The following is a 22,890-nucleotide window of genomic DNA, read 5'->3' as shown; positions in this document are numbered from 1 at the left end:
AACCTTCCTACTTGTTTCAGCTAGGGGGAAATTCTCAGTAGGGTCTCTACTAACCAAACTGTGTAGATTTGGAGGGGGACTGTGTCATATATACCCAGCAGCACTTCGTTCTCCACCCCCTTTATAGCGCCCAATGCCGTATTCTGTAATAGACTGTACATTGGATACTTATTGGCTCGCAGAGAGAACCTTTCTACCTGTCTCAGCTAAAGGGGGGTGGGAAATACTCAGTAGGGTCTCTACTAACCAAATAAGGTTTTCTTTGTATGGGGGCTTTCTCTCTACAAGCCAATATGTATCCCGTGTACAGTCTATTACAGTCAATGGGGGTTATGGAGGGGGCCGAGAATAAAGTGCTCCTGGGTATGACACAGTCCCACTCCAAAACTAACCCTATTTGGTAGTAGAGACCCTACTGAGTATTTTCCACCCCACTTTAGCTGAGACAGGTAGAAATGTTTTCTTTCTACAGCCCAATATTCTCAACATACCAGCTTCAACAATGTATTTTGTCATTACTTGTGTTAATACATAGTTTGTATCTGTTTTCATAAATGACCCAGTGCATTTTCTTATTGTCACAATAGAAGTGGTCATTGATAAAAATTCTATCTTTTGAATTAATTATCCACATTGCATTGTTTTGAATTGTAGATTTTTTATAAGGCAACGAAAGTGACGTCATCATTTTTTGCTGCTGGCAAAATACTGGTGTGCCGGTGACAGTACAGTAAGAATGTTAAGAAACTGACTTTACCGTCAAAAGAGATTTGTTTGCCACTGTTTGGTGTTCTTTTCTGTCATCTGGAGCTAACTCTCACAAGCAGCCGTCACATTCGATCGAGCGGGACAGATTGAAGAAAACAGGTCAAGTTTGTACATTTGCAACGTGCTTTGTTCTCAAAGGATAGATTCGTATATGGTGGTCGGTCAACAAGTTGTCTGATTTCAGTTACAGGTATGTGGATAACTTGAACCTTCTGTTGTAGACTATTTGAGATGCTGACATTGGAGAAAAATATATGTTGCATAATAATAACTGATTTAATAATAATCACTGATTTATAGCCCAATAAGGCATTATATGGAAACATAGTCGCTAAACAGGATCCGTTTTTTGGGGGTTTTGACTGACAAGAGAGGGGGAACATTTGCCAACTTTTGCATACAATGTTGCCAACAATGTCTTATGATGACAGCAACTCTCCCCGCAAAATTGTTACATTAATTTCGTTTGGAATGATTGATGCTGGACGAATTCGCGGCATTTGTGGGTGGTGCACCTTTTTCTGGTAAAGCGAAACCGAACCTATCACTCATTGTGTAGTCTATTCGTTCAGTCTCTCTCCAGTCTCTCCGAGAAGTCCTTGAAATACTTCACTATGGACCTATTTTCGTTACCCACATGAAGGGTGGTCGTGTATTGAGACCTACGGCTAGATGTATTGACTTGCTGTCCGCATGTCATTAGTTGGGAAGCGCAGCTTGAGTGGAAATTCCACTGTTTTGCAATTCATGTGACTTTTTCAGTTAGGCAGAGGGGGCCTGAATACATCCTTCCCTTTTCTGCATCTGCCCTCTGTCAGCTGTTTTTGAAGCCATGGGTGTAGGCCTATTGCTCTGGTGGTGTCGTGCACCTTAATACAATTACCACAATCTATCTCTTCTCCTTATCTCTCCTTACTCTTTTCTATTTACTCCTCCTATCCAATCTCCTTTCCAACTGTGTCTCTTTCTCAACTTTACCCACCTTCCCTCTCTCTCTTGCTCTCTTCTCTCCACCTGCCCCTCTCCCTCTAGGCTTATCTCTAGGTGGTGATGGGTTCTATGTTCCGTAGTGAGGAGGTGTGCCTGGTGCAGCTCTTCCTCCAGTCTGGTTCGGCCTTTAACTGTGTCAGTGAACTGGGAGAACTGGGCCTGGTCGAGTTCAGAGACGTGAGTTCTGTTCTCCCCTGATCTCGTTTCTCTCATATCTTCGCGTGACTAAAGATTCACTGGCTTAGAACTAATAGCTGCAACTAATATCTCAACCGTCTTGCTATGAATAACTAAGTTTGACATTAACGACGTGTCAACTAAATCAAGCCTAGTGTGAATAACTTGTGAGTAACTAACTGTCTCTTTTGCTAATTCCCTCCGTGGTGAATCAGTTGAACCCCAATGTCAACTCCTTCCAGAGGAAGTTTGTGGGGGAGGTGAGACGATGTCAGGAACTGGAGAAAACCTTCAGTGAGTATCTAGATCTCGCACACTATCGTCTCCTAAACCGCTCATTAAAACCCCTATACTAATACAGGAAAATTATGTTTGACAGTTTTCACCTTTGCATTTCTCTTTCTCTCTCTCTCCGGTCTTTCTATCCTTCCATATCTTTCTCCCTGTCTCTCCCTCCACCTCTCTGTCTTTTCATCCTTCTCTCCACTCAGCATTCCTGGAGCAGGAGATCAATAGGTCCCTTTTGCCCCCCCTCCATGGCCCGACCCCCTGCCCGAACCCCTCGGCCCCCCAGCCCAGAGAGTTGCTCACCATTGAGGAGGAGAGTGAGAAGCTGGCCAGGGAGCTCAAAGAGCTGTCCAGCAACAGAGACGGTCTCAGAGCCCAGCTGATCCAGCTCAGCCAGTACAAAGGAGTTCTCACCCAGACCCACGCCCTCACCGCCTCACAGGTCAAAACTACACCTCCCATCACCACCCTCTCTCAATTCAATTTTAATTTAAGGGCTTTATTGGCATGGGAAACATATGTTTACATTGCCAAAGCAAGTGAAGCAGATAAATAAACAAAAGTGAAATAAACAATGCAAATGAACAGTAAACATTACACTCACAGAAGTTCCAAAATAATAAAGACATTTCAAATGTCATATTATATCCAAATACAGTATTGTAACGATGTGCAAACAGTTAAAGTACAAAAGGGAAAATAAATAAACATATACAGTGGGGCAAAAAAGTATTTAGTCAGCCACCAATTGTGCAAGTTCTCCCACTTAAAAAGATGAGGCCTGTAATTTTCATCATAGGTACACTTCAACTATGACAGACAAAATGAGAAAAAAAATCCAGAAAATCACATTGTAGGATTTTTTAAATGAATTTATTTGCAAATTATGGTGGAAAATAAGTATTTGGTCAATAACAAAGTTTATCTCAATACTTTGTTATATACCCTTTGTTGGCAATGACAGAGGTCAAACGTTTTCTGTAAGTCTTCACAAGGTTTTCACACACTGTTGCTGGTATTTTGGCCCATTCCTCCATGCAGATCTCCTCTAGAGCAGTGATGTTTTGGGGCTGTTGCTGGGCAACACGGACTTTCAACACCCTCCAAAGATTTTCTATGAGGTTGAGATCTGGAGACTGGCTAGGCCACTCCAGGACCTTGAAATGCTTCACGACTGCGTGGCCATGCACGCCTCCAACTCAATCATCAAGTTTGCGGACGACACAACAGTGGTAGGCTTGATTACCAACAACGACGAGACGGCCTACAGGGAGGAGGTGAGACGAAGTCACGCCTTCTGGCGGGCTGTATCACCGTGCCCGGGCGGTGTGTTTGGGATCATTGTCATGCTGAAAGACCCAGCCACGTTTCATCTTCAATGCCCTTGCTGATGGAAGGAGGTTTTCACTCAAAATCTCACGATACATGGCCCCATTCATTCTTTCCTTTACACGGATCAGTCGTCCTGGTCCCTTTGCAGAAAAACAGCCCCAAAGCATGATGTTTCCACCCCCATGCTTCACAGTAGGTATGGTGTTCTTTGGATGCAACTCAAGCATTCTTTGTCCTCCAAACACAACGAGTTGAGTTTTTACCAAAAAGTTCTATTTTGGTTTCATCTGACCATATTACATTCTCCCAATCTTCTTCTGGATCATCCAAATGCTCTCTAGCAAACTTCAGACGGGCCTGGACATGTACTGGCTTAAGCAGGGGGACACGTCTGGCACTGCAGGATTTGAGTCCCTGGCGGCGTAGTGTGTTACTGATGGTAGGCTTTGTTACTTTGGTCCCAGCTCTCTGCAGGTCATTCACTAGGTCCCCCCATGTGGTTTTGGGATTTTTGCTCACCGTTCTTGTGATCAGTTTGACCCCACGGGGTGAGATCTTGCGTGGAGCCCCAGATCGAGGGAGATTATCAGTGGTCTTGTATGTCTTCTATTTCCTAATAATTGCTCCCACGGTTGATTTCTTCAAACCAAGCTGCTTACCTATTGCAGATTCAGTTTTCCCAGCCTGGTACAGGTCTACAACTTTGTTTCTGGTGTCCTTTGACAGCTATTTGGTCTTGGCCATAGTGGAGTATGGAGAGTGACTGTTTGAGGTTGTGGACAGGTGTCTTTTATACTGATAACAAGTTCAAACAGGTGCCATTAATACAGGTAACGAGTGGAGCCTCTTAAAGAAGAAGTTACAGGTCTGTGAAAGCCAGAAATCTTACTTGTTTGTAGGTGACCAAATACTTATTTTCCACCATAATTTGCAAATAAATTCATAAAAAATCCTACAATGTGATTTTCTGGATTTTTTTTTCTCATTTTGTCTGTCATAGTTGAAGTGTACCTATGATGAAAATTACAGGCCTCTCTCATCTTTTTAAGTGGGAGAACTTGCACAATTGGTGGCTGACTAAATACTTTTTTGCCCCACTGTATATGGGTTGTATTTACAATGGCGTTTGTTCTTCACTGTTTGCCCTTTTCTTGTGGCAACAGGTCACAAAATGTGCTGCTGTGAGGGCTCACTGGTATTTCACCCAGTAGATATGGGAGTTTATCAAAATTGGGTTTGTTTTTGAATTCTTTGTGGATCTGTGTAATCTGAGGGAAATATGTGTCTCTAATATCATACATATCATAATGTCATACATTTGGCAGGAGATTAGGAAGTGCAGCTCAGTTTCCACCTCATTTTGTGGGCAGTGTGCACATAGCCTGTCTTCTCTTGAGAGCCAGGTCTGCCCACGGCGGCCTTTCTCAATAGCAAGGCTATGCTCATTGAGTCTGTTCATAGTCAAAGTTTTCCTTAAGTTTGGGTCAGTCATAGTGGTCAGGTATTCTGCCACTGTGTACTCTCTGTTTAGGGCCAAATAGCATTCTAGTTTGCTCTGTTTTTTTGTTAATCCTTTCCAATGTGTCAAGTAAATATGTTTTTGTTTTCTCATGATTTGGTTGGCTCTAATTGTGTTGCTGTCCTGGGGCTCTGTAGGGTCTGTTTGTGTTGGTGAACAGAGCCCCAGGACCAGCTTGCTTAGGGGACTCTTCTACAGGTTCATCGCTCTGAAGGTGATGGCTTTGTTATGGAAGGTTTGGGAATCGCTTCCTTTTAGGTGGTTGTAGAATTTAACGTCTCTTTTCTGGATTTTGATAATTAGCGGGTATCAGCCTAATTCTGCGCTGCATGCTTTATTTGGTGTTTTACGTTCTACACAGAAGATATTTTTTCGGAATTCTGCATGCAGTCTCAATTTGGTGTTTGGCCCATTTTGTGAATTATTGGATGGTGAGCGGACCCCAGACCTCACAACCACAATGGTCAATGAGTTCTATAACTGATTCAAGTAATCTTAGCCAGATCCTAATTATGTCGAATTTTATGTTCCTTTTGATGGCATAGAAGGCCCTTCTTGCCTTGCCTCAGCTTGTTCACAGCTTTTTGGAGGTTACCTGTGGCGCTGATGTTTAGGCCGAGGTATGTATCGGTTTTTTTGTGTGCTCAAGTGCAACGGTGTCAAGATGGAATTTGAGTTTGTGGTCCGTGCAACTAGACCATTTTTAGAACACCATTATTTTTGTTATGCTGAGATTTACTGGCAGGGCCCAGGTCTGACAGAATCTGTGCAGAAGATCTAGGTGCTGCTGTAGGCCCTCCTTGGTTGGGGACAGAAGCACCAGATCATCGGCAAACAGTAGACATTTGACTTCAGATTATAGTAGGGTGAGGCCGGGTGCTGCAAACCATTCTAGTGCCCTCGCCAATTAGTTGATATATATGTTGAAGAGGGTGGGGCTTAAGCTGCATCCCTGTCTCACCCCACGGCCCTTTAGAAAGTAATGTGTGTTTTTTGGCAATTCTAACCGCGTACTTGTTTGTGTACATGGATTTTATAATGTACAGTCGTGGCCAAAAGTTTTGAGAATGACACAAATATTCATTTTCACAAAGTCTGCTGCCTCAGTGTCTTTAGATATTTTTGTCAAATGTTACTATGGAATACTGAAGTATAATTACAAGCATTTCACAAGTGTCAAAGGCTTTTATTGACAATTACATGAAGTTGATGCAAAAAGTCAATATTTGCAGTGTCGACCCTTCTTTTTCAAGACCTCTGCAATCCTCCCTGGCATGCTGTCAATTAACTTCTGGGCCACATCCTGACTGATGGCAGCCCATTCTTGCATAATCAATGCTTGGAGTTTGTCAGAATTTGTGGATTTTTGTTTGTCCATCTGCCTCTTGAGGATTGACCACAAGTTCTCAATGGGATTAAGGTCTGGGGAGTTTCCTGGCCATAGACCCAAAATATCAATGTTTGTTTCCCGTGCCACTTAGTTATCACTTTTGCCTTATGGCAAGGTGCTCCGTCATACTGGAAAAGGCATTTTTCGTCACCAAACTGTTCCTGGATGGTTGGGAGAAGTTGCTCTCGGAGGATGTGTTGGTACCATTCTTTATTCATAGCTGTGTTCTTAGGCAAAATTGTGAGTGAGCCAATTCCCTTGGCTGAGAAGCAACCCCACACATGAATGGTCTCAGGATGCTTTACTGTTGGCGTGACACAGGACTGATGGTAGCGCTCACCTTGTCTTCTCTGGACAAGCTTTTTTCCGGATGCCCCAAACAATCGGAAAGGGGATTCAGAGAAAATGACTTTACACCAGTCCTCAGCAGTCCAATCCCTGTACCTTTTGCAGAATATCAGTCTGTCCCTGATGTTTTTCCTGGAGAGAAATGGCTTCTTTGCTGCCCTTCTTGACACCAAGCCATCCTCCAAAAGTCTTTGCCTCACTGTGCATGCAGATGCACTCACACCTGCCTGCTGCCATTCCTGAGCAAGCTCTGTACTGGTGGTGCCCAATCCCGCAGCTGAATCAACTTTAGGAGACAGTCCTGGCGCTTGCTGGACTTTTTTGGGCGCACTGAAGCCTTCACAACAATTGAACCGCTGTCCTTGAAGTTCTTGATGATCCGATAAATGGTTGATTTAGGTGCAGTCTTACTGGCAGCAATATCCTTGCCTGTGAAGCCCTTTTTGTGCAAAGCAATGCTGACCGCACATGTTTCCTTGCAGGTAACCATGTTTGACAGAGGAAGAACAATGATTCCAAGCACCACCCTCCTTTTGAAGCTTCCAGTCTGTTATTCGAACTCAATCAGCATGACAGAGTGATCTCCAGCCTTGTCCTTGTCAACACTCACACCTGTGTTAACGAGAGAATCACTGAAATGATGTCAGCTGGTCCTTTTGTGTCAGGGCTGAAATGCAGTGGAAATGTTTTTGGGGGATTCAGTTAATTTGCATGGCAAAGAGGGACTTTGCAATTAATTGCAATTCATCTGATCACTCTTCATAACATTCTGGAGTATATGCAAATTGCCATCATACAAACTGAGACAGCAGACTTTGTGAAAATTAATATTTGTGTCATTCTCAAAACTTTTGGCCACGACTGTAGTATGTTTCTCCCCCAAAACCACTATCCATTAATTTGCATAGCAGACCCTCATGCCAAATTGAGTCAAAGGCTTTTTTTAAATTAATAAAGCATGAGAAGACTTTGCCTTTGTTTTGTTTGTTTGTCAATTATAGTGTGCACGGTGAATACATTATCTATCGTACAGGAATTTGGTAGAAAGCCAATTTGACATTTGCTCAGTACATTGTTTTCACTGAGGAAATGTATGTGTCTGCTGTTAATGATAATGCGGAGGATTTTCCCAAGGTTGCTGTTGACACATATCCCACGGTATTGGGGTGAAATTTGTCTCCACTTTTGTGGATTGGGGCGATCAGTCCTTGGTTCCAAATATTGGGGGAATTTTATTTATTTACCTTTATTTAAATAGGCAAGTCAGTTAAGAACAAACTCTTATTTTCAATGACGGCCTAGGAACAGTGAGTTAACTGCCTTGTTCAGAGGCAGAACGACAGTTCCTTTCTGTTACTAGTCCAATGCTCTAACCACTAGGCTACCTGCCGTCCCAGGAAGATGCAAGAGCTAAGGATGATGTTAGAGAGTTTAAGTACAGCCAATTGGAATTTGTTGTCTGTATATTTTATTATTTAATTTCTCTCTCTCTCGCTCTTCTCTCTCGCTCTCACACAACCAGACACACTCCTTCAGAGAACCTAAACGACTGTTTGGATGTGTTAAAGTCTCCCGAACCCTTTTTATTGTTTCCTCTTACAGGCTCCACCTCCTCTCCGTGAAACACTAGGCATATTGGAGCCTAACCGACAGGATGTCCACCTCCGGTAAGCATCATTGGTCAAAGTGATTGCCAGTGTCTTTCCACCTTATTATTTTTATTTTTACATTGGCTCTGGACAACGATTGATTTTCAAGTTGGTCAACATCCTCTTTTGCCAACTTACCTATTTCTTTGCTCGTCTCTCATCCTCCTCTCTTCTGCAGTTTTGTGGCCGGTGTGGTCCACCCCTGGAAAGTCCCATCATTTGAGCGGTTGCTATGGCGAGCATGCCGCGGGTACGTCGTCGTGGACTTCAGAGAGATGGAGGAGCAGCTGGAGCATCCTGTCACGGTGAGGAGAGAGGGAGAGGAGGAGGAAAGAAATTAAGAGAAAAGTTATACTTACAGTAAAACTCCACCCTATATTTTGGTAATTGTTTAATTTATCTTTCGGTATTTGTTTCATTAGTCCATAATTGATATAGTCCCAAAATGTTTTGCATATCGGCAATCAAGTTGCATCATATGCTAAATGCATAATACCGGCTGTATTTCTGTATTTTGGAAGTTATATATCTTGAAACAAATCGAAAACAGAAAACAAAAGTTTTTTGGGTGGAATTTTTGTATAAGTAAGAGTGGCAAACAAGATGGTCAATGCATCAACATTTCTAATATGTGATGGGATTGCAGGGGGAGATGGTGCAGTGGACAGTGTTCCTCATATCCTACTGGGGAGATCAGATCGGTCAAAAGGTCAAGAAGATCTGTGATTGGTAAGTAAACCTGTCCACTTTTTGTGGCGTCATTTACCAGATTGCGGTGGTCCATGTAAATGTTTAATGACCCTTGTCTTTCTTGCACCTCCTGGATAACTTGCATTTCCAGCTTCCACGCGCAGGTGTTTGAGTATCCTGACAGCCCCACGGAGAGAGAGGAGATTCTCCAGGGACTGCAGGGCAGAATTGAAGACATCAAATCAGTAAGTCAGACACGAGCGCTGTATAAAGTGCATTCACCTTCAACTTTGATGCTCTATCACTAAACTTCACTAGAAATCATTGGGTGCAGCAAACAGAGCGAATGTTTACTGTCTGTAAAGCTCCCCCGAACTCCATCTCTAATCCATACCTTCCCCCTTTCGTCCTTCACCCCTCTGCCCTCCCCTCCTCAGGTCCTCTTTCAGACAGAGCAGTTCCTCCAGCAGATGTTGGTGCGTACAGTAGCGGTGTTGCCCCAGTGGAAGGTGCGGGTCCAGAAGTCTAAGGCAGTCCAGGCCGTACTGAACCTCTGCAGCCCCTCCGTCACCGACAAGTGTCTGATCGCTGAAGCCTGGTGTCCCGTCCGCAAGCTGCCCGAGCTGCAGAGCGCCCTGAGGGAAGGAGGGGTGAGCGAGGGGAAGGAAACAGGGACGGGGAGATGGGAGACACAGAAGAAGGGAGAGTAGATGAGGGACAGAGATTGTGTGCGGTTGAGTAACGCAACAAGAGCGAGTTAGTTGTATGTTGTCGCCACTCTGTTTAAATGTAGGAATGGATGTCATTTTACACAGTACCCTAAATGTGTATGACCTTAAGCCCCTTCATCTGCTCTCTGTCTCTCCCCCTATCAGAGGAAGAGTGGCAGCGGGGTGGACTCGTTCTACAACCGCCTCCCCTGCTCCACGCCTCCTCCTACACTGTTTCCCACCAACTCCTTCACTGCAGGCTTCCAGAACATTGTAGACGCCTACGGAGTGGCCAGTTACCGCGAGGTCAACCCAGGTATCAGTCCAATCAATACATCAATTAGTTTAGCGGTCACTTCCAACCTCTAACCAGCCAACAACCCAGGGAAGAACCAGCTCCTCTGGTATATGTCAACGATCAGAACTATTATGCCCCCCCGTTCTCTCATTCGCCCCTCTCTCTGTTTTCTCCTCTCCTACTTTTTTCTGGCTAACCTTTCTCCATCCCCATATCTCCTTCCCCCTTTCTCTTTTCCCCCTCTCTCTCATTCCCTCCTCCCCTCTGTCTCTGTAGCGGTGTACACCATCATCACGTTCCCCTTCCTGTTTGCCGTGATGTTTGGGGACGTGGGTCACGGTCTGCTGATGTCCCTGGCTGCCCTCTGGATGGTTCTGGAGGAGAAGGACCCCAAACTCAGGAACAACACTAATGAGGTCACACAGACACACACACAGTCGCACCTTTTCATACACACCCTTTAAATTGGGAGACTGACAAATCTGATTCACAGGAACAGTCCTAATATACTGTCTCTCTGTGTGGTTTAGATCTGGCGGATGATGTTTGGAGGACGTTATCTGATCCTGTTGATGGGACTGTTCTCTGTCTACACTGGGGCCATCTACAATGAGTGTTTTAGCAGAGGACTCAGCCCCTTCAGCTCCAGCTGGCATGTAGGACCCATGTTTGAGAACGGAGATTGGAAGTAAGGACACACACACATGCACGTGTGCCCATGCCCGTCACTCACACATGCATAACAGCGCCTCAATCACTTTTCTGATTGTCCTGTATGTTATGTTTACAATATGAGTGTTGTGTCTCTCTCTCTCGCTCTCTTCTTCTCTTAGTCCAACAACTGTTAAAGAGAACAACTTCCTGTCCCTGGACCCTAACATCACTGGGGTTTTTACAGGACCCTATCCTTTTGGTATCGACCCGGTATGGAAATGCACCTCACACTGCCTCCATCTTTCTCTCACTCCTCCATCTATCTCTTCCTCATCTCTCATCTCTCTGTAATGATTGTTTCCATGACCGTCTGTCTGTCCCTCTCAGGTCTGGGGTATGTCCAACAACCACCTGACGTTCCTCAACTCCTACAAGATGAAGATGTCTGTCATTATCGGGGTCATCCACATGACCTTTGGAGTCTGTCTGGCCTTCTTCAACTACATGTGAGGGAACGTGTGTGTGTGTGTGTGCCTGTACGGGTTGGAGTCAATTCCATTTCAATTCAGAAAGTAAACCATATTCCATTTTTTTCCATTGAAAAGCATTGTAGAGAATAGAATTTGAGTGTACTTCCTGAATTGACCCCAATCCTGGTGTGAATGGAACTGCAAGGGAGTATCACTGTAATCAAATAATTTTCTCACCATCCCTCTTGCTATCCCTACCCTACCTACTCTCTCTACTCAAACCCATCCTTCTGCCTATGCATTCCTTCTCTCTACCCATCTCTCTCTACTAATCCCTCTACCCACCAACTTCTCTCTTTGTCTCTCTCTATTCATCCGTCTCCCACTCTACCCATCCCTCTCTCCCCCATCCCTCCAGACACTTTAACCAGTTGAGCAGTGTGTTCCTGGTACTGATCCCAGAGCTGTTCTTCATGCTGTGTCTGTTTGGTTACCTGGTCTTCATGGTCATCTTCAAGTGGCTGGCCTTCGACACGACCCACTCTAACTCCGCCCCCAGCATCCTCATCCACTTCATAGACATGTTCCTATTCGCCGAGAACAAGGACAACCCGCCCCTCTACAGAGGACAGGTGTCTGTCTGAATGTGTCTGTCTGAATGTGTGTGTTTTGTGGGGAAACATGATCCCACTGTACAGGACTGGTATGTTTGTGGAAGGGCACACCTCGTGCTCACTCCAATGTACTTATTTGTCTAAAGTATGCTTAATGTTACCTGAGTCCTTGAAAATATAATCTATAGGTAAACAATGGTATGGCAGCATGCTCTCTCCAAAATACAACCTGCACTCTAGTGCGTGTGTGACGTACTAACTCCCTCTCTCTCTGTACTGTAGTTGGTGGTGCAGAAGGTCCTGGTGGTACTGGCGCTGTGTTCTGTTCCAGTCCTGCTGCTGGGGAAACCCATCCATCAATACATCACACACAAGAGGAAGCACCGGCACATGGTGAGCAACTGTGTTGTCTTGTCTGGGCGTGTGCTATGCCTATTGATTTGAGTGTAAGTATCTAGGATGACTTTGTTTAGTCTTATGTGTATCACATCTGTATGTGTAACATACATAAACTCAGCAAAAAAAGAAACGTCCCTTTTTCAGGACCCTGTCTTTCAAAGATAATTAGTAAAAATCCAAATAACTTCACAGATCTTCATTGTAAAGGGTTTAAACACTGTTTCCCATGCTTGTTCAATGAACCATAAACAATTAATGAACATGCACCTGTGGAACGGTCATGAAGACACTAACAGCTTACAGACGGTAAGCAATTAAGGTCACAGTTATGAAAACTTAGGACACGAAAGAGGCCTTTCTTTACAGAAGAGAGAAGGTGGGGGAGAGAGTTACAGAAAGAGAAGGTGGGAAGAGAGAGTTACAGAAAGAGAAGATTAGGAAGAGAGAGTTACAGAAAGAGAGAAGGTGGGGAGAGTTACAGAAGAGAGAGAGAGGTGGGGAAAAAGAGAGTTACAGAAGAGAAGGTGGGAAGAGAGTTACAGAAAGACAGAAGGTGGGGAGAGAGAGTTACAGAAAGACAGAAGGTGGGAAGAGAGAGTTACAGAAAGACAGAAGGTGGGGAGAGAGTTACAGAAAGACAGAAGGGGAGAGAGTTACAGAAAGAGAAGGTGGGAGAGAGTTACAGAAAGAGAGAAGGTGGGAGAGAGTTACAGAAAGAGAGAAGGTGGGGAGAGAGTTACAGAAGAGAGAAGGTGGGGGAGAGAGTTACAGAAAGAGAGAAGGTGGGGGAGAGAGTTACAGAAAGAGAGAAGGTGAGGAGAGTTACAGAAAGAGAGAAGGTGGGGGAGAGAGTTACAGAAAGTGAGAAGGTGGGAAGAGAGTTACAGAAAGAGGAAGGTGGGAGAGAGTTACAGAAAGACAGAAGGTGGGGAGAGAGTTACAGAAAGAGAGAAGGTGGAGAGAGTTACAGAAAAGAGAGAAGGTGGAAGAGAGAGTTACAGAAAGACAGAAGGTGGGGAGAGAGTTACAGAAGGAGAGAAGGTGGGAAGAGAGTTACAGAAAGAGAGAAGGTGGGGAGAGAGAGTTACAGAAAACAGAAGGTGGGGAGAAAGTTACAGAAAGAGAAGGTGGGGAGAGAGTTACAGAAAAGAGAAAGGTGGGGAGAGAGTTACAGAAAAGAGAGAAGGTGGGGGAGAGAGTTACAGAAAGACAGAAGGTGGGAGAGAGAGTTACAGAAAGAGAGAAGGTGGGGAGAGAGAGTTACAGAAAGAGAAAGGTGGGGAGAGAGTTACAGAAAGAGAGAAGGTGGGGAGAGAGTTTAGAAAAGAGAGAAGGTGGGTGAGAGATTACAGAAAGACAGAAGGTGGGGAGAGTTACAGAAAGAGAGAAGGTGGGGAGAGAGTTACAGAAGAGAAGGTGGGGAGAGAGAGTTACAGAAAGAGAGACGGTGGGGAGAGAGAGTTACAGAAAGAGAGAAGGTGGGGAGAGAGAGTTACAGAAAAGAGAGGTAGGAAAAGAGAGTTACAGAAAGAGAGAAGGTGGGAAGAGAGTTACAGAAAGAGACAGAAAGAGTTACAGAAAGAGAGAAGGTGGGGAGAGAGTTACAGAAAGAGAGAAGGTGGGGAGAGAGTTACAGAAAGAGAGAAGGTGGGAGAGAGAGTTACAGAAAGAGAGAAGGTGGGGAGAGAGAGTTACAGAAAGAGAAGGTGGGGAGAGAGAGTTACAGAAAGAGAGAAGGTGGGGAGAGAGTTACAGAAAAGAGAGAAGGTGGGGGGGAGAGTTACAGAAAGAGAAGGTGGGAGAGAGAGTTACAGAAAGAGATGTGGGGAGAGAAAGTTGGAGAAGAAGGTGGGGAGAAGTTACAGAAAGAAAGGTGGGGAGTTACAGAAAGAGAAGGTTAGAGACTTACAAAGAGAGAAGGTGGGGAGAGAGTTACAGAAAGACAGAAGGTGGGGAGAGAGAGTTACAGAAAGACAGAAGGTGGGGAGAGAGTTACAGAAAAGAAGGTGGGAAGAGAGAGTTACAGAAAAGAGAAGGTGGGAGAGAGTTACAGAGAGAAGGTGGGAAGAGAGAGTTACAGAAAGAGAGAAGGTGGGAAGGAGATTACAGAAAGAAAGGTGGGGAGAGAGTTACAGAAAGAGAGAAGGTGGAGAGATAGTTACAGAAAGAGAAGGTGGGGAAGAGTTACAGAAGAGAGAAGGTGGGAAGAGAGAGTTACAGAACAGAAGGTGGGGAGGAGAGTTACAGAAAGACAGAAGGTGGGAAGAGAGTTACAGAAAGAGAGAAGGTGGGAGAGAGAGTTACAGAAAGAGAGAAGGTGGGAGAGGAGTTACAGAAAGAGTGAAGGTGGGAGAGAGTTACAGAAAGGGGGATGGTGGGAGAGAGAGTTACAGAAAGGGAGAAGGTGGGGGAGAGGAGTTACAGAAAGAAGGTGGGGAGAGAGTTACAGAAAGGAGAGAAGGTGGGGAGAGAGAGAGTTACAGAAAAGAGAAGGTGGGGGAGAGAGTTACAGAAAGAGAAAGGTGGGGAGAGAGAGTTACAGAAAGGAGAAGGTGGAAGAGAGTTACAGAAAGAGAAGGTGGGAGAGAGTTACAGAAAGAGAGAAGGTGGGGAGAGAGAGTTACAGAAAAGAGAAGGTTGGGGAGAGAGTTACAGAAAGAGAAGGTGGGGAGAGAGTTACAGAAAGAGAGAAGGTGGGGAGAGAGTTACAGAAAGAGAGGAAGGTGGGAGAGAGAGTTACAGAAAGAGTGAAGGTGGGGAGAAGTTACAAGAAAGAGAGAGAAGGTGGGAGAGTTACAGAAAGACAGAAGGTGGGAGAAAGTTACAGAAAAAGAGAGAAGGTGGGGAGAGAGTTACAGAAAAAGAAGGTGGGAAGAGTTACAGAAAGAGAGAGGTGGAAGAGAGTTACAGAAATAGACGTTGGGGAGAGAGTTACAGAAAGAGAAGGTGGGGGAGAGAGTTACAGAAAGAGAAGGTGAGAGAATTTAGGTGGGAGAGAAGTTACAGAAAGAGAGAAGGTGGGAGAGAGAGTTACAGAAAGAGAAGGTGGGGGAGAGAGTTACAGAAAAGAGAAGGTGGGAGAGAGAGTTACAGAAAGAGAGAAGGTGGGGAGAGAGTTACAGAAAGAGAAGGTGGGGAGAGAGAGTTACAGAAAGACAGAAGGTGTGGGGAGAGAGTTACAGAAAAAGAGAAGGTGGGGCAGAGAGTTACAGAAAGAGTGGAAGAGGTGGGAGAGAGAGTTACAGAAAGACAGAAGGTGGGGAGAGAGTTACAGAAAGAGAAGGTGGGGAGAGAGTTACAGAAAGAGAGAAGGTGGAAGAGAGTTACAGAAAGACAGAAGGTGGGAGAGAGTTACAGAAAGAGAGGTGGGAAGGTAGAAAGACAGAAGGTGGGGAGAGAGTTACAGAAAAGACAGAAGAAGGTGTGGGAAGAGAGTTACAGAAAGAGAGAAGGTGGGGAGAGGGAGTTACAGAAAGAGAGAAGGTGGGGAGAGAGAGTTACAGAAAGCGAGACGGTGGGAGGGCCACAGAAAGACAGAAGGTGGGAGAGAGTTACAAAAAGAGGTGGGGGAGAAGGTGGGGAGAGAGAGTTACAGAAAGAGAAGGTGGGGAGAGAGAGTTACAGAAAGAGAGAAGGTGGGGAGAGAGTTACAGAAAGAGAGAAGGTGGGGAGAGAGTTACAGAAAGAGAAGGTGGGAAGAGAGTTACAGAAAGAGAGAAGGTGGGGAGAGAGTTACAGAAAGAGAGAAGGTGGGGAGAGAGAGTTACAGAAAAGAGAAGGTGGGAGAGAGAGTTACAGAAAGAGAGAAGGTACAGAAAGACAGAAGGTGGGGAGAGTTACAGAAAGAGAAGGTGGGAGAGAGAGTTACAGAAAGAGAGAAGGTGGGGAGGGTTACAGAGAGAGAGGTGGGGAGAGAGAGTTACAGAAAGAGAAGGTGGGAGAGAGTTAAAGAAAGAGAAGAGAGTTACAGAAAGAGAAGAAGGTGGGGAGAGAGTTACAGAAAGAGAGAAGGTGGGGGGAGAGAGTTACAGAAGAGAAGGTGGGGAGAGAGTTACAGAAAGAGAAGGTGGGAGAGAGAGAGTTACAGAAGAGAGAAGGTGGGGAGAGAGAGTTACAGAAAGAGAGAAGGTGGGGAGAGAAAGTTACAGGGAGAGGTGGGGAGAGAGTTACAGAAAGAGAGAAGGTGGGTGGAGAGAGTTACAGAAAGACAGAAGGTGGGAGAAATAGAGAGTTACAGAAAGAGAAGGTGGGAGAGAAAGTTACAGAAAGAGAGAAGGTGGGGAGAGAGTTACAGAAAGAGAGAAGGTGGGGAGAGAGTTACAGAAGAGAGAAGGTGGGGAGAGAGTTACAGAAAGTGAGAAGGTGGGAAGAGACAGTTACAGAAAGACAGAAGGTGGGGAGATAGTTACAGAAAGCGAGAAGGTGGGGAGAGAGAGTTACAGAAACAGAAGGTGGGGAGAGTTACAGAAGAGAGAAGGTGGGAAGAGAGAGTTACAGAAAGAGAAGGTGGGAGAGAGAGTTACAGAAAGAGAGAAGGTGGGGAGAGAGAGTTACAGAAAGAGAGAAGGTGGAGAGAGAGTTACAGAAAGAGAGAAGGTGGGGAGAGAGTTACAGAAAGAGAGAAGGTGGGAGAGAGAGTTACAGAAAGAGAGAAGGTGGGGAGAGAGTTACAGAAAGAGAGAAGGTGGGGAGAGAGAGTTACAGAAAGAGAGAAGGTGGGGGAGAGAGTTACAGAAAGAAAAGAGAGAAGGTGGAAGAGAGTTACAGAAATAGAGAAGGTGGAGAGAGAGTTACAGAAAAGAGAGAAGGTGGGGAGAGAGAGTTACAGAAAGAGAGAAGGTGGGGAGAGAGAGTTACAGAAAGAGAGAAGGTGGGGGAGAGAGTTACAGAAAGAGAGAAGGTGGGAGAGAGAGTTACAGAAAGAGAGAAGGTGGGAAGAGAGAGTTACAGAAAGAGAGAAGGTGGGGGAGAGAGTTACAGAAAGAGAAGGTGGGGAGAGAGTTACAGAAAGAGAGAAGGTGGGAAGAGAGAGTTACAGAAAGAGAAGGTGGGGAAGAGAGTTACAGAAAGAGAGAAGGTGGGGAGAGAGAGTTACAAAAAGAGAGAAGGTGGGAAGAGAGAGTTCTAGAAAGAGAGAAGGTGGGAAGAGAGTTACAGAAAGAGAGAAGGTGGGGAGAGAGTTACAGAAAGAGAGAAGGTGGGGAAGAGAGAGTTACAGAAAGAGAGAAGGTGGGGGAGAGAGTTACAGAAAGAGAGAAAGGTGGGGAGACAGTTACAGAAAGAGAGAAGGTGGGGAGAGAGTTACAGAAAGAGAGAAGGTGGGAAGAGAGAGTTACAGAAACAGAAGGTGGGGAGACAGTTACAGAAAGACAGAAGGTGGGAAAGTTACAGAAAGAGAGAAGGTGGGAAGAGAGAGTTACAGAAAGACAGAAGGTGGGAGAGGAGTTACAGAAAGAGAGAAGGTGGGAATAGAGTTACAGAAAGAGAGAAGGTGGGAAGAGAGAGTTACAGATAGACAGAAGGTGGGAGAGAGTTACAGAAAGATAGAAGGTGGGGAGAGAGTTACAGAAAGAGAGAAGGTAGGAAAAAGAGAGTTACAGAATATGGGAAGAGATAGAGGAACAGAAGGTGGGGAGAGAGTTACAGAAAGAGAAGATGGGAAGACGAGAGTTACAGAAGAGAAGGTGGGAAGAGAGTTACAGAAAGACAGAAGGTGGGGAGAAAGTTAGAAAGAGAGAGAAGGTGGGGGAGAGAGTTACAGAAGAGAGAAGGTGGGGGAGAGAGTTACAGAAAGAGAGAAGGTGGGGGAGAGAGTTACAGAAAGAGAGAAGGTGGGAGAGAGAGTTACAGAAAGAGAGAAGGTGGGAGAGAGAGTTACAGAAAGAGAAGGTGGGGGAGAGAGTTACAGAAAGAGAGAAGGTGGGGAGAGAGTTACAGAAAGAGAGAAGGTGGGGGAGAGACTTACAGAAAGAGAGAAGGTGGGAGAGAGTTACAGAAAGAGAGAAGGTGGGAGAGAGAGTTACAGAAAGAGAGAAGGTGGGGAGAGAGAGTTACAGAAAGAGAGAAGGTCAGAGAGAGTTACAGAAAGAGAGAAGGTGGGGGAGAGTTACAGAAAGAGAGAGAAGGTGGAGTTACAGAAAGAGAGAAGGTGGGGGAGTTACAGAAAAGACGGAAGGTGGGGGAGAGAGTTACAGAAAGAGAGAAGGTGGGGAGAGAGTTACAGAAAGAGAGAAGATTGGGAGATAGAGTTACAGAAAGAGAGAAGGTGGGAATAGAGTTACAGAAAAGACAGAAGGTGGGGAGAGAGAGTTACAGAAAGACAGAAGGTGGGAATAGAGTTACAGAAGACAGAAGGTGGGGAGAGAGAGTTACAGAAAGAAGGGGGAAGGTTACAGAAATAGGGAAGGTGGGAGAGTTACAGAAAGAGAGAATGTGGGGAGAGAAAGTTACAGAAAAGAGAGAAGGTGGGGGAGAGAGTTACAGAAAGAGAAGGTGGGGGAGAGAGTTACAGAAAGAGAGAGAAGGTGGAAGAGTTACAGAAAGACAGAAGGTGGGGAGAGAGTTACAGAAAGAAGGTGGGGAGGAATTACAGAAAGAGAGGGTGGGAAGAGAGTTACAGAAAGAAGGTGGAGAGAGTTGAGGAGGAGAGTTACAGAAAGAGAGAATGTGGGGAGAGACAGTTACAGAAAGAGAGAAGGTGGGGGAGAGAGTTACAAAGAGAAGAAGTGGGAGGTGGGAGAGAGTTACTGAAAGAGAGAAAAGGTGGAGAGAGAGTTACAGAAAGATAGGTGTTACAGAAAGAGAGAGGTGGGAGTTACAGAAAGACAGAAGGTGGGGAGAGAGTTACAGAAAGAGAGAAGGTGGGAGAGAGTTACAGAAAGAGAGAAGGTGGGAGAGGTGTTACAGAAAGAGAAGGTGGAGAGAGTTACAGAAATAGAGAAGGTGGGGAGTTACAGAAAGAGAATTACAGAAAGAAAATAGAAGGTGGGGAGAGAGAGGTACAGAAAGAGAAGGAGGGAGAGAGAGAGTTACAGAAAGAGAAGAGGAGTTACAGGAGAAGGTGGGGAGGGATTACAGAAAGAGAGGTGGGAAGAGAGGATTACAGAAAAGAAGGTGGGGAGAGAGTTACAGAAGAGAAGGTGGGAAGAAAGAGTTACAGAAAGACAGAATTTGGGGAGGGTTACAGAAATAGAGAAGGTGGGAAGAGAGTTACAGAAAGAAGGTGGGAAGAGAGTTACAGAAAGACAGAAGGTGGGGAGAGAGTTACAGAAGACAGAAAGAGAGTTACAGAAGGTGGGAGAGAGTTACAGAAGAGAGAAGGTGGGGGAGAGAGTTACAGAAAGACAGAAGGTGGGGAGAGAGTTACAGAAAGAGAGAAGGTGGTGAGAGAGAGTTACAGAAAGAGAGAAGGTGGGGGAGAGAGTTACAGAAAGAGAGAAGGTGGGGAGAGAGTTACAGAAAGAGAAGGTGGGAGAGAGTTACAGAAAGAGAAGGTGGGGAGAGAGTTACAGAAAGAGAGAAGGTGGAGAGAGAGTTACAGAAAGAAGAAGGTGGGGAGAGAGTTACAGAAAGACAGAAGGTGGGAGAGATACAGAAAGAGAGAAGGTGGGGAAGAGAGAGTTACAGAAAGAGAGAAGGTGGGAAGAGAGTTACAGAAAGACAGAAGGTGGGGAGAGAGAGTTAGAAAGACAGAAAAGAGAGAAGGTGGGGAGAGAGTTACAGAAAAGAGAAGGTAGGAAGAGAGTTACAGAAAGACAGAAGGTGCTGGGAGAGAGTTACAGAAAGATGAAGGTGGAGAGAGTTACAGAAAGAGAAGGTGGGAAGTGAGAGTTACAGAAAAGACAGAAGGTGGGGAGAGAGTTACAGAAAAGAGAAGGTGGGGGAGAGTTACAGAAAGAGAGAAGGTGGGAGAGAGTGTTACAGAAAGAGAGAAGGTGGGGAGAGAGTTACAGAAAGAGAAGGTGGGGGAGAGAGTTACAGAAAAGAGAGAGGTGGGGAGAGAGTTACAGAAAGACAGAAAGTGGGGAGAGAGTTACAGAAAGACAGAAGGTGGGAGATAGAGTTACAGAAAGACAGAAGGTGGGAAGAGAGAGTTACAGAAGAGAAGGTGGGGGAGAGAGTTACAGAAAGAGAAGGTGGGGAAGAGAGAGTTACAGAAGAGAAGGTGGGGAGAGAGTTACAGAAAGACAGAAGGTGGGGAGAAATTACAGAAAGACAGAAGGTGGGGAGAGAGAGTTACAGAAGACAGAAGGGGGAGAGTTACAGAAATAGAGGAAGAGAGTTACAGAAAGAAGAGAATGTGGGGAAAGTTACAGAAAGAGAGAAGGTGGGGGAGAGAGTTACAGAAAGCGGAAGGTGGGGGAGAGAGTTACAGAAAAAGAGAGAGAGAGAAGGTGGGGAGAGAGTTACAGAAAGACGGTGGGGGAGAGAGAGAGTTACAGAAGAGAAGGTGGAGAGAGAGTTACAGAAAAGGTGGAAGGTTACAGAAATAGAGAGAGAGTTACAGAAAGAGAGAAGGTGGGGAGAGAGAGTTACAGAAAGAGAGAAGGTGGGGAGAGTTACAGAAACGAGAGAAGGTGGGGAGAGAGTTACAGAAAGAGAGAAGGTGGGAGAGAGTTACAGAAAGAGAAGGTGGGGAAGGTGGAAGGTGGGAGAGAGTTACAGAAAGAGAGAAGGTGGGGAGAGAGTTACAGAAGACAGAGGTGGGGGAGAGAGTTACAGAAGAGAAGGTGGGGAGAGAGTTACAGACAGAGAGAAGATGAGGAGAGGGTTACAGAAAAAGAGAAGGTGGGAAGAGAGTTACAGAAAGAGAAGGTGGGGGAGAGAGTTACAGAAAGAGAGAAGATGAGGGAGAGAGTTACAGAAAGAGAGAAGGTGGGAAGAGAGATTACAGAAAGAGAGAAGGTGGGAGAGAGTTACAGAAAGAGAGAAGGTGGGGAGAGAGTTACAGAAAGAGAAGATGAGGAGAGAGTTACAGAAGAGAGAAGGTGGAGAGAGTTACAGAAAGAGAGAAGGTGGGGAGAGAGTTACAGAAAGACAGAAGGTGGAGAGAGAGAGTTACAGAAAGAGAGAAGGTGGAGAGAGAGTTACAGAAAGAGAGAAGGTGGGGAGAGAGTTACAGAAAGAAAGGAGGTGGGGGAGAGAGTTACAGAAAGAAGGAGGTGGGGAGAGAGAGTTACAGAAAGAGAGAAGGTGGGGAGAGAGAGTTACAAGAAGGAGAGAAGGTGGGAGAGAGTTACAGAAAAGAGAGAAAGGTGGGAGAGAGAGTTACAGAAAGAGAAGGTGGGGAGAGAGTTAAGAAAGAGAAAGGTGGGGGAGAGAGTTACAGAAAGAGAGAAGGTGGGGAGAGAGTTACAGAAAGAGAGAAGGTGGGGAGAGAGTTACAGAAAGAGAAGGTGGGGAGAGAGAGTTACAGAAAGAGAGAAGGTGGGGGAGAGAGTTACAGAAAGAGAGAAGGTGGGGAGAGAGAGTTACAGAAAGAGAGAAGGTGGGGAGAGAGAGTTACAGAAAGAGAAGGTGGGGGAGAGAGTTACAGAAAGAGAGAAGGTGGGGAGAGAGAGTTACAGAAAGAGAGAAGGTGGGGAGAGAGAGTTACAGAAAGAGAGAAGGTGGGGGAGAGAGTTACAGAAAGAGAGAAGGTGGGGGAGAGAGTTACAGAAAGAGAGAAGGTGGGGAGAGAGTTACAGAAAGAGAGAAGGTGGGGGAGAGAGTTACAGAAAGAGAGAAGGTGGGGAGAGAGTTACAGAAAGAGAGAAGGTGGGGAGAGAGTTACAGAAAGAGAGAAGGTGGGGAGAGAGTTACAGAAAGAGAGAAGGTGGGGAGAGAGAGTTACAGAAAGAGAGAAGGTGGGGAGAGAGAGTTACAGAAAGAGAGAAGGTGGGGAGAGAGAGTTACAGAAAGAGAGAAGGTGGGGAGAGAGAGTTACAGAAAGAGAGAAGGTGGGGGAGAGAGTTACAGAAAGAGAGAAGGTGGGGGAGAGAGAGTTACAGAAAGAGAGAAGGTGGGGAGAGAGAGTTACAGAAAGAGAGAAGGTGGGGAGAGAGTTACAGAAAGAGAGAAGGTGGGGAGAGAGAGTTACAGAAAGAGAGAAGGTGGGGAGAGAGAGTTACAGAAAGAGAGAAGGTGGGGAGAGAGTTACAGAAAGAGAGAAGGTGGGGAGAGAGAGTTACAGAAAGAGAGAAGGTGGGGAGAGAGAGTTACAGAAAGAGAAGGTGGGGAGAGAGAGTTACAGAAAGAGAGAAGGTGGGGAGAGAGAGTTACAGAAAGAGAGAAGGTGGGGAGATAGAGTTACAGAAAGAGAGAAGGTGGGGGAGAGAGTTACAGAAAGAGAGAAGGTGGGGAGAGAGTTACAGAAAGAGAGAAGGTGGGAGAGAGTTACAGAAAGAGAGAAGGTGGGGGAGAGTTACAGAAAGAGAGAAGGTGGGGAGAGAGAGTTACAGAAAGAGAGAAGGTGGGGGAGAGAGTTACAGAACGAGAGAAGGTGGGGAGAGAGTTACAGAAAGAGAGAAGGTGGGGGAGAGAGTTACAGAAAGAGAGAAGGTGGGGGAGAGAGTTACAGAAAGAGAGAAGGTGGGGAGAGAGTTACAGAAGAGAG

General features: G+C 45.5%; 1 protein-coding gene across 3 annotated transcripts in view; it reads left to right on the top strand.

The window, feature by feature from the left end:
* Positions 1-682: 682 nt before the first annotated feature.
* LOC112220837 (V-type proton ATPase 116 kDa subunit a3) overlaps positions 683-22,890 on the top strand; it is a 25,830-nt gene continuing 3,622 nt past the window's right edge. For all 3 annotated transcript variants that reach the window (XM_024382745.2, XM_024382744.2, XM_024382743.2), the window contains exons 1-16: positions 683-958; positions 1,801-1,935; positions 2,151-2,229; positions 2,427-2,665; positions 8,415-8,479; positions 8,640-8,766; positions 9,108-9,190; positions 9,303-9,396; positions 9,589-9,801; positions 10,027-10,177; positions 10,436-10,575; positions 10,690-10,847; positions 10,993-11,083; positions 11,201-11,319; positions 11,702-11,915; positions 12,180-12,290. In XM_024382745.2, the coding sequence (XP_024238513.1) occupies positions 1,819-1,935; positions 2,151-2,229; positions 2,427-2,665; positions 8,415-8,479; positions 8,640-8,766; positions 9,108-9,190; positions 9,303-9,396; positions 9,589-9,801; positions 10,027-10,177; positions 10,436-10,575; positions 10,690-10,847; positions 10,993-11,083; positions 11,201-11,319; positions 11,702-11,915; positions 12,180-12,290 (2,001 nt within the window). In that variant the 5' untranslated portion in view covers positions 683-958; positions 1,801-1,818. The remainder of the gene's footprint in view (positions 959-1,800; positions 1,936-2,150; positions 2,230-2,426; positions 2,666-8,414; positions 8,480-8,639; positions 8,767-9,107; positions 9,191-9,302; positions 9,397-9,588; positions 9,802-10,026; positions 10,178-10,435; positions 10,576-10,689; positions 10,848-10,992; positions 11,084-11,200; positions 11,320-11,701; positions 11,916-12,179; positions 12,291-22,890) is intronic.

Source organism: Oncorhynchus tshawytscha, linkage group LG21 (assembly GCF_018296145.1).
Source record: "Oncorhynchus tshawytscha isolate Ot180627B linkage group LG21, Otsh_v2.0, whole genome shotgun sequence".
In the NCBI taxonomy this organism is placed as follows: Eukaryota; Metazoa; Chordata; class Actinopteri; order Salmoniformes; family Salmonidae; genus Oncorhynchus; species Oncorhynchus tshawytscha.
The sequence above is the reverse complement of the archived record's forward strand: the minus strand, read 5'-3'. Positions and strand labels throughout refer to the sequence as shown.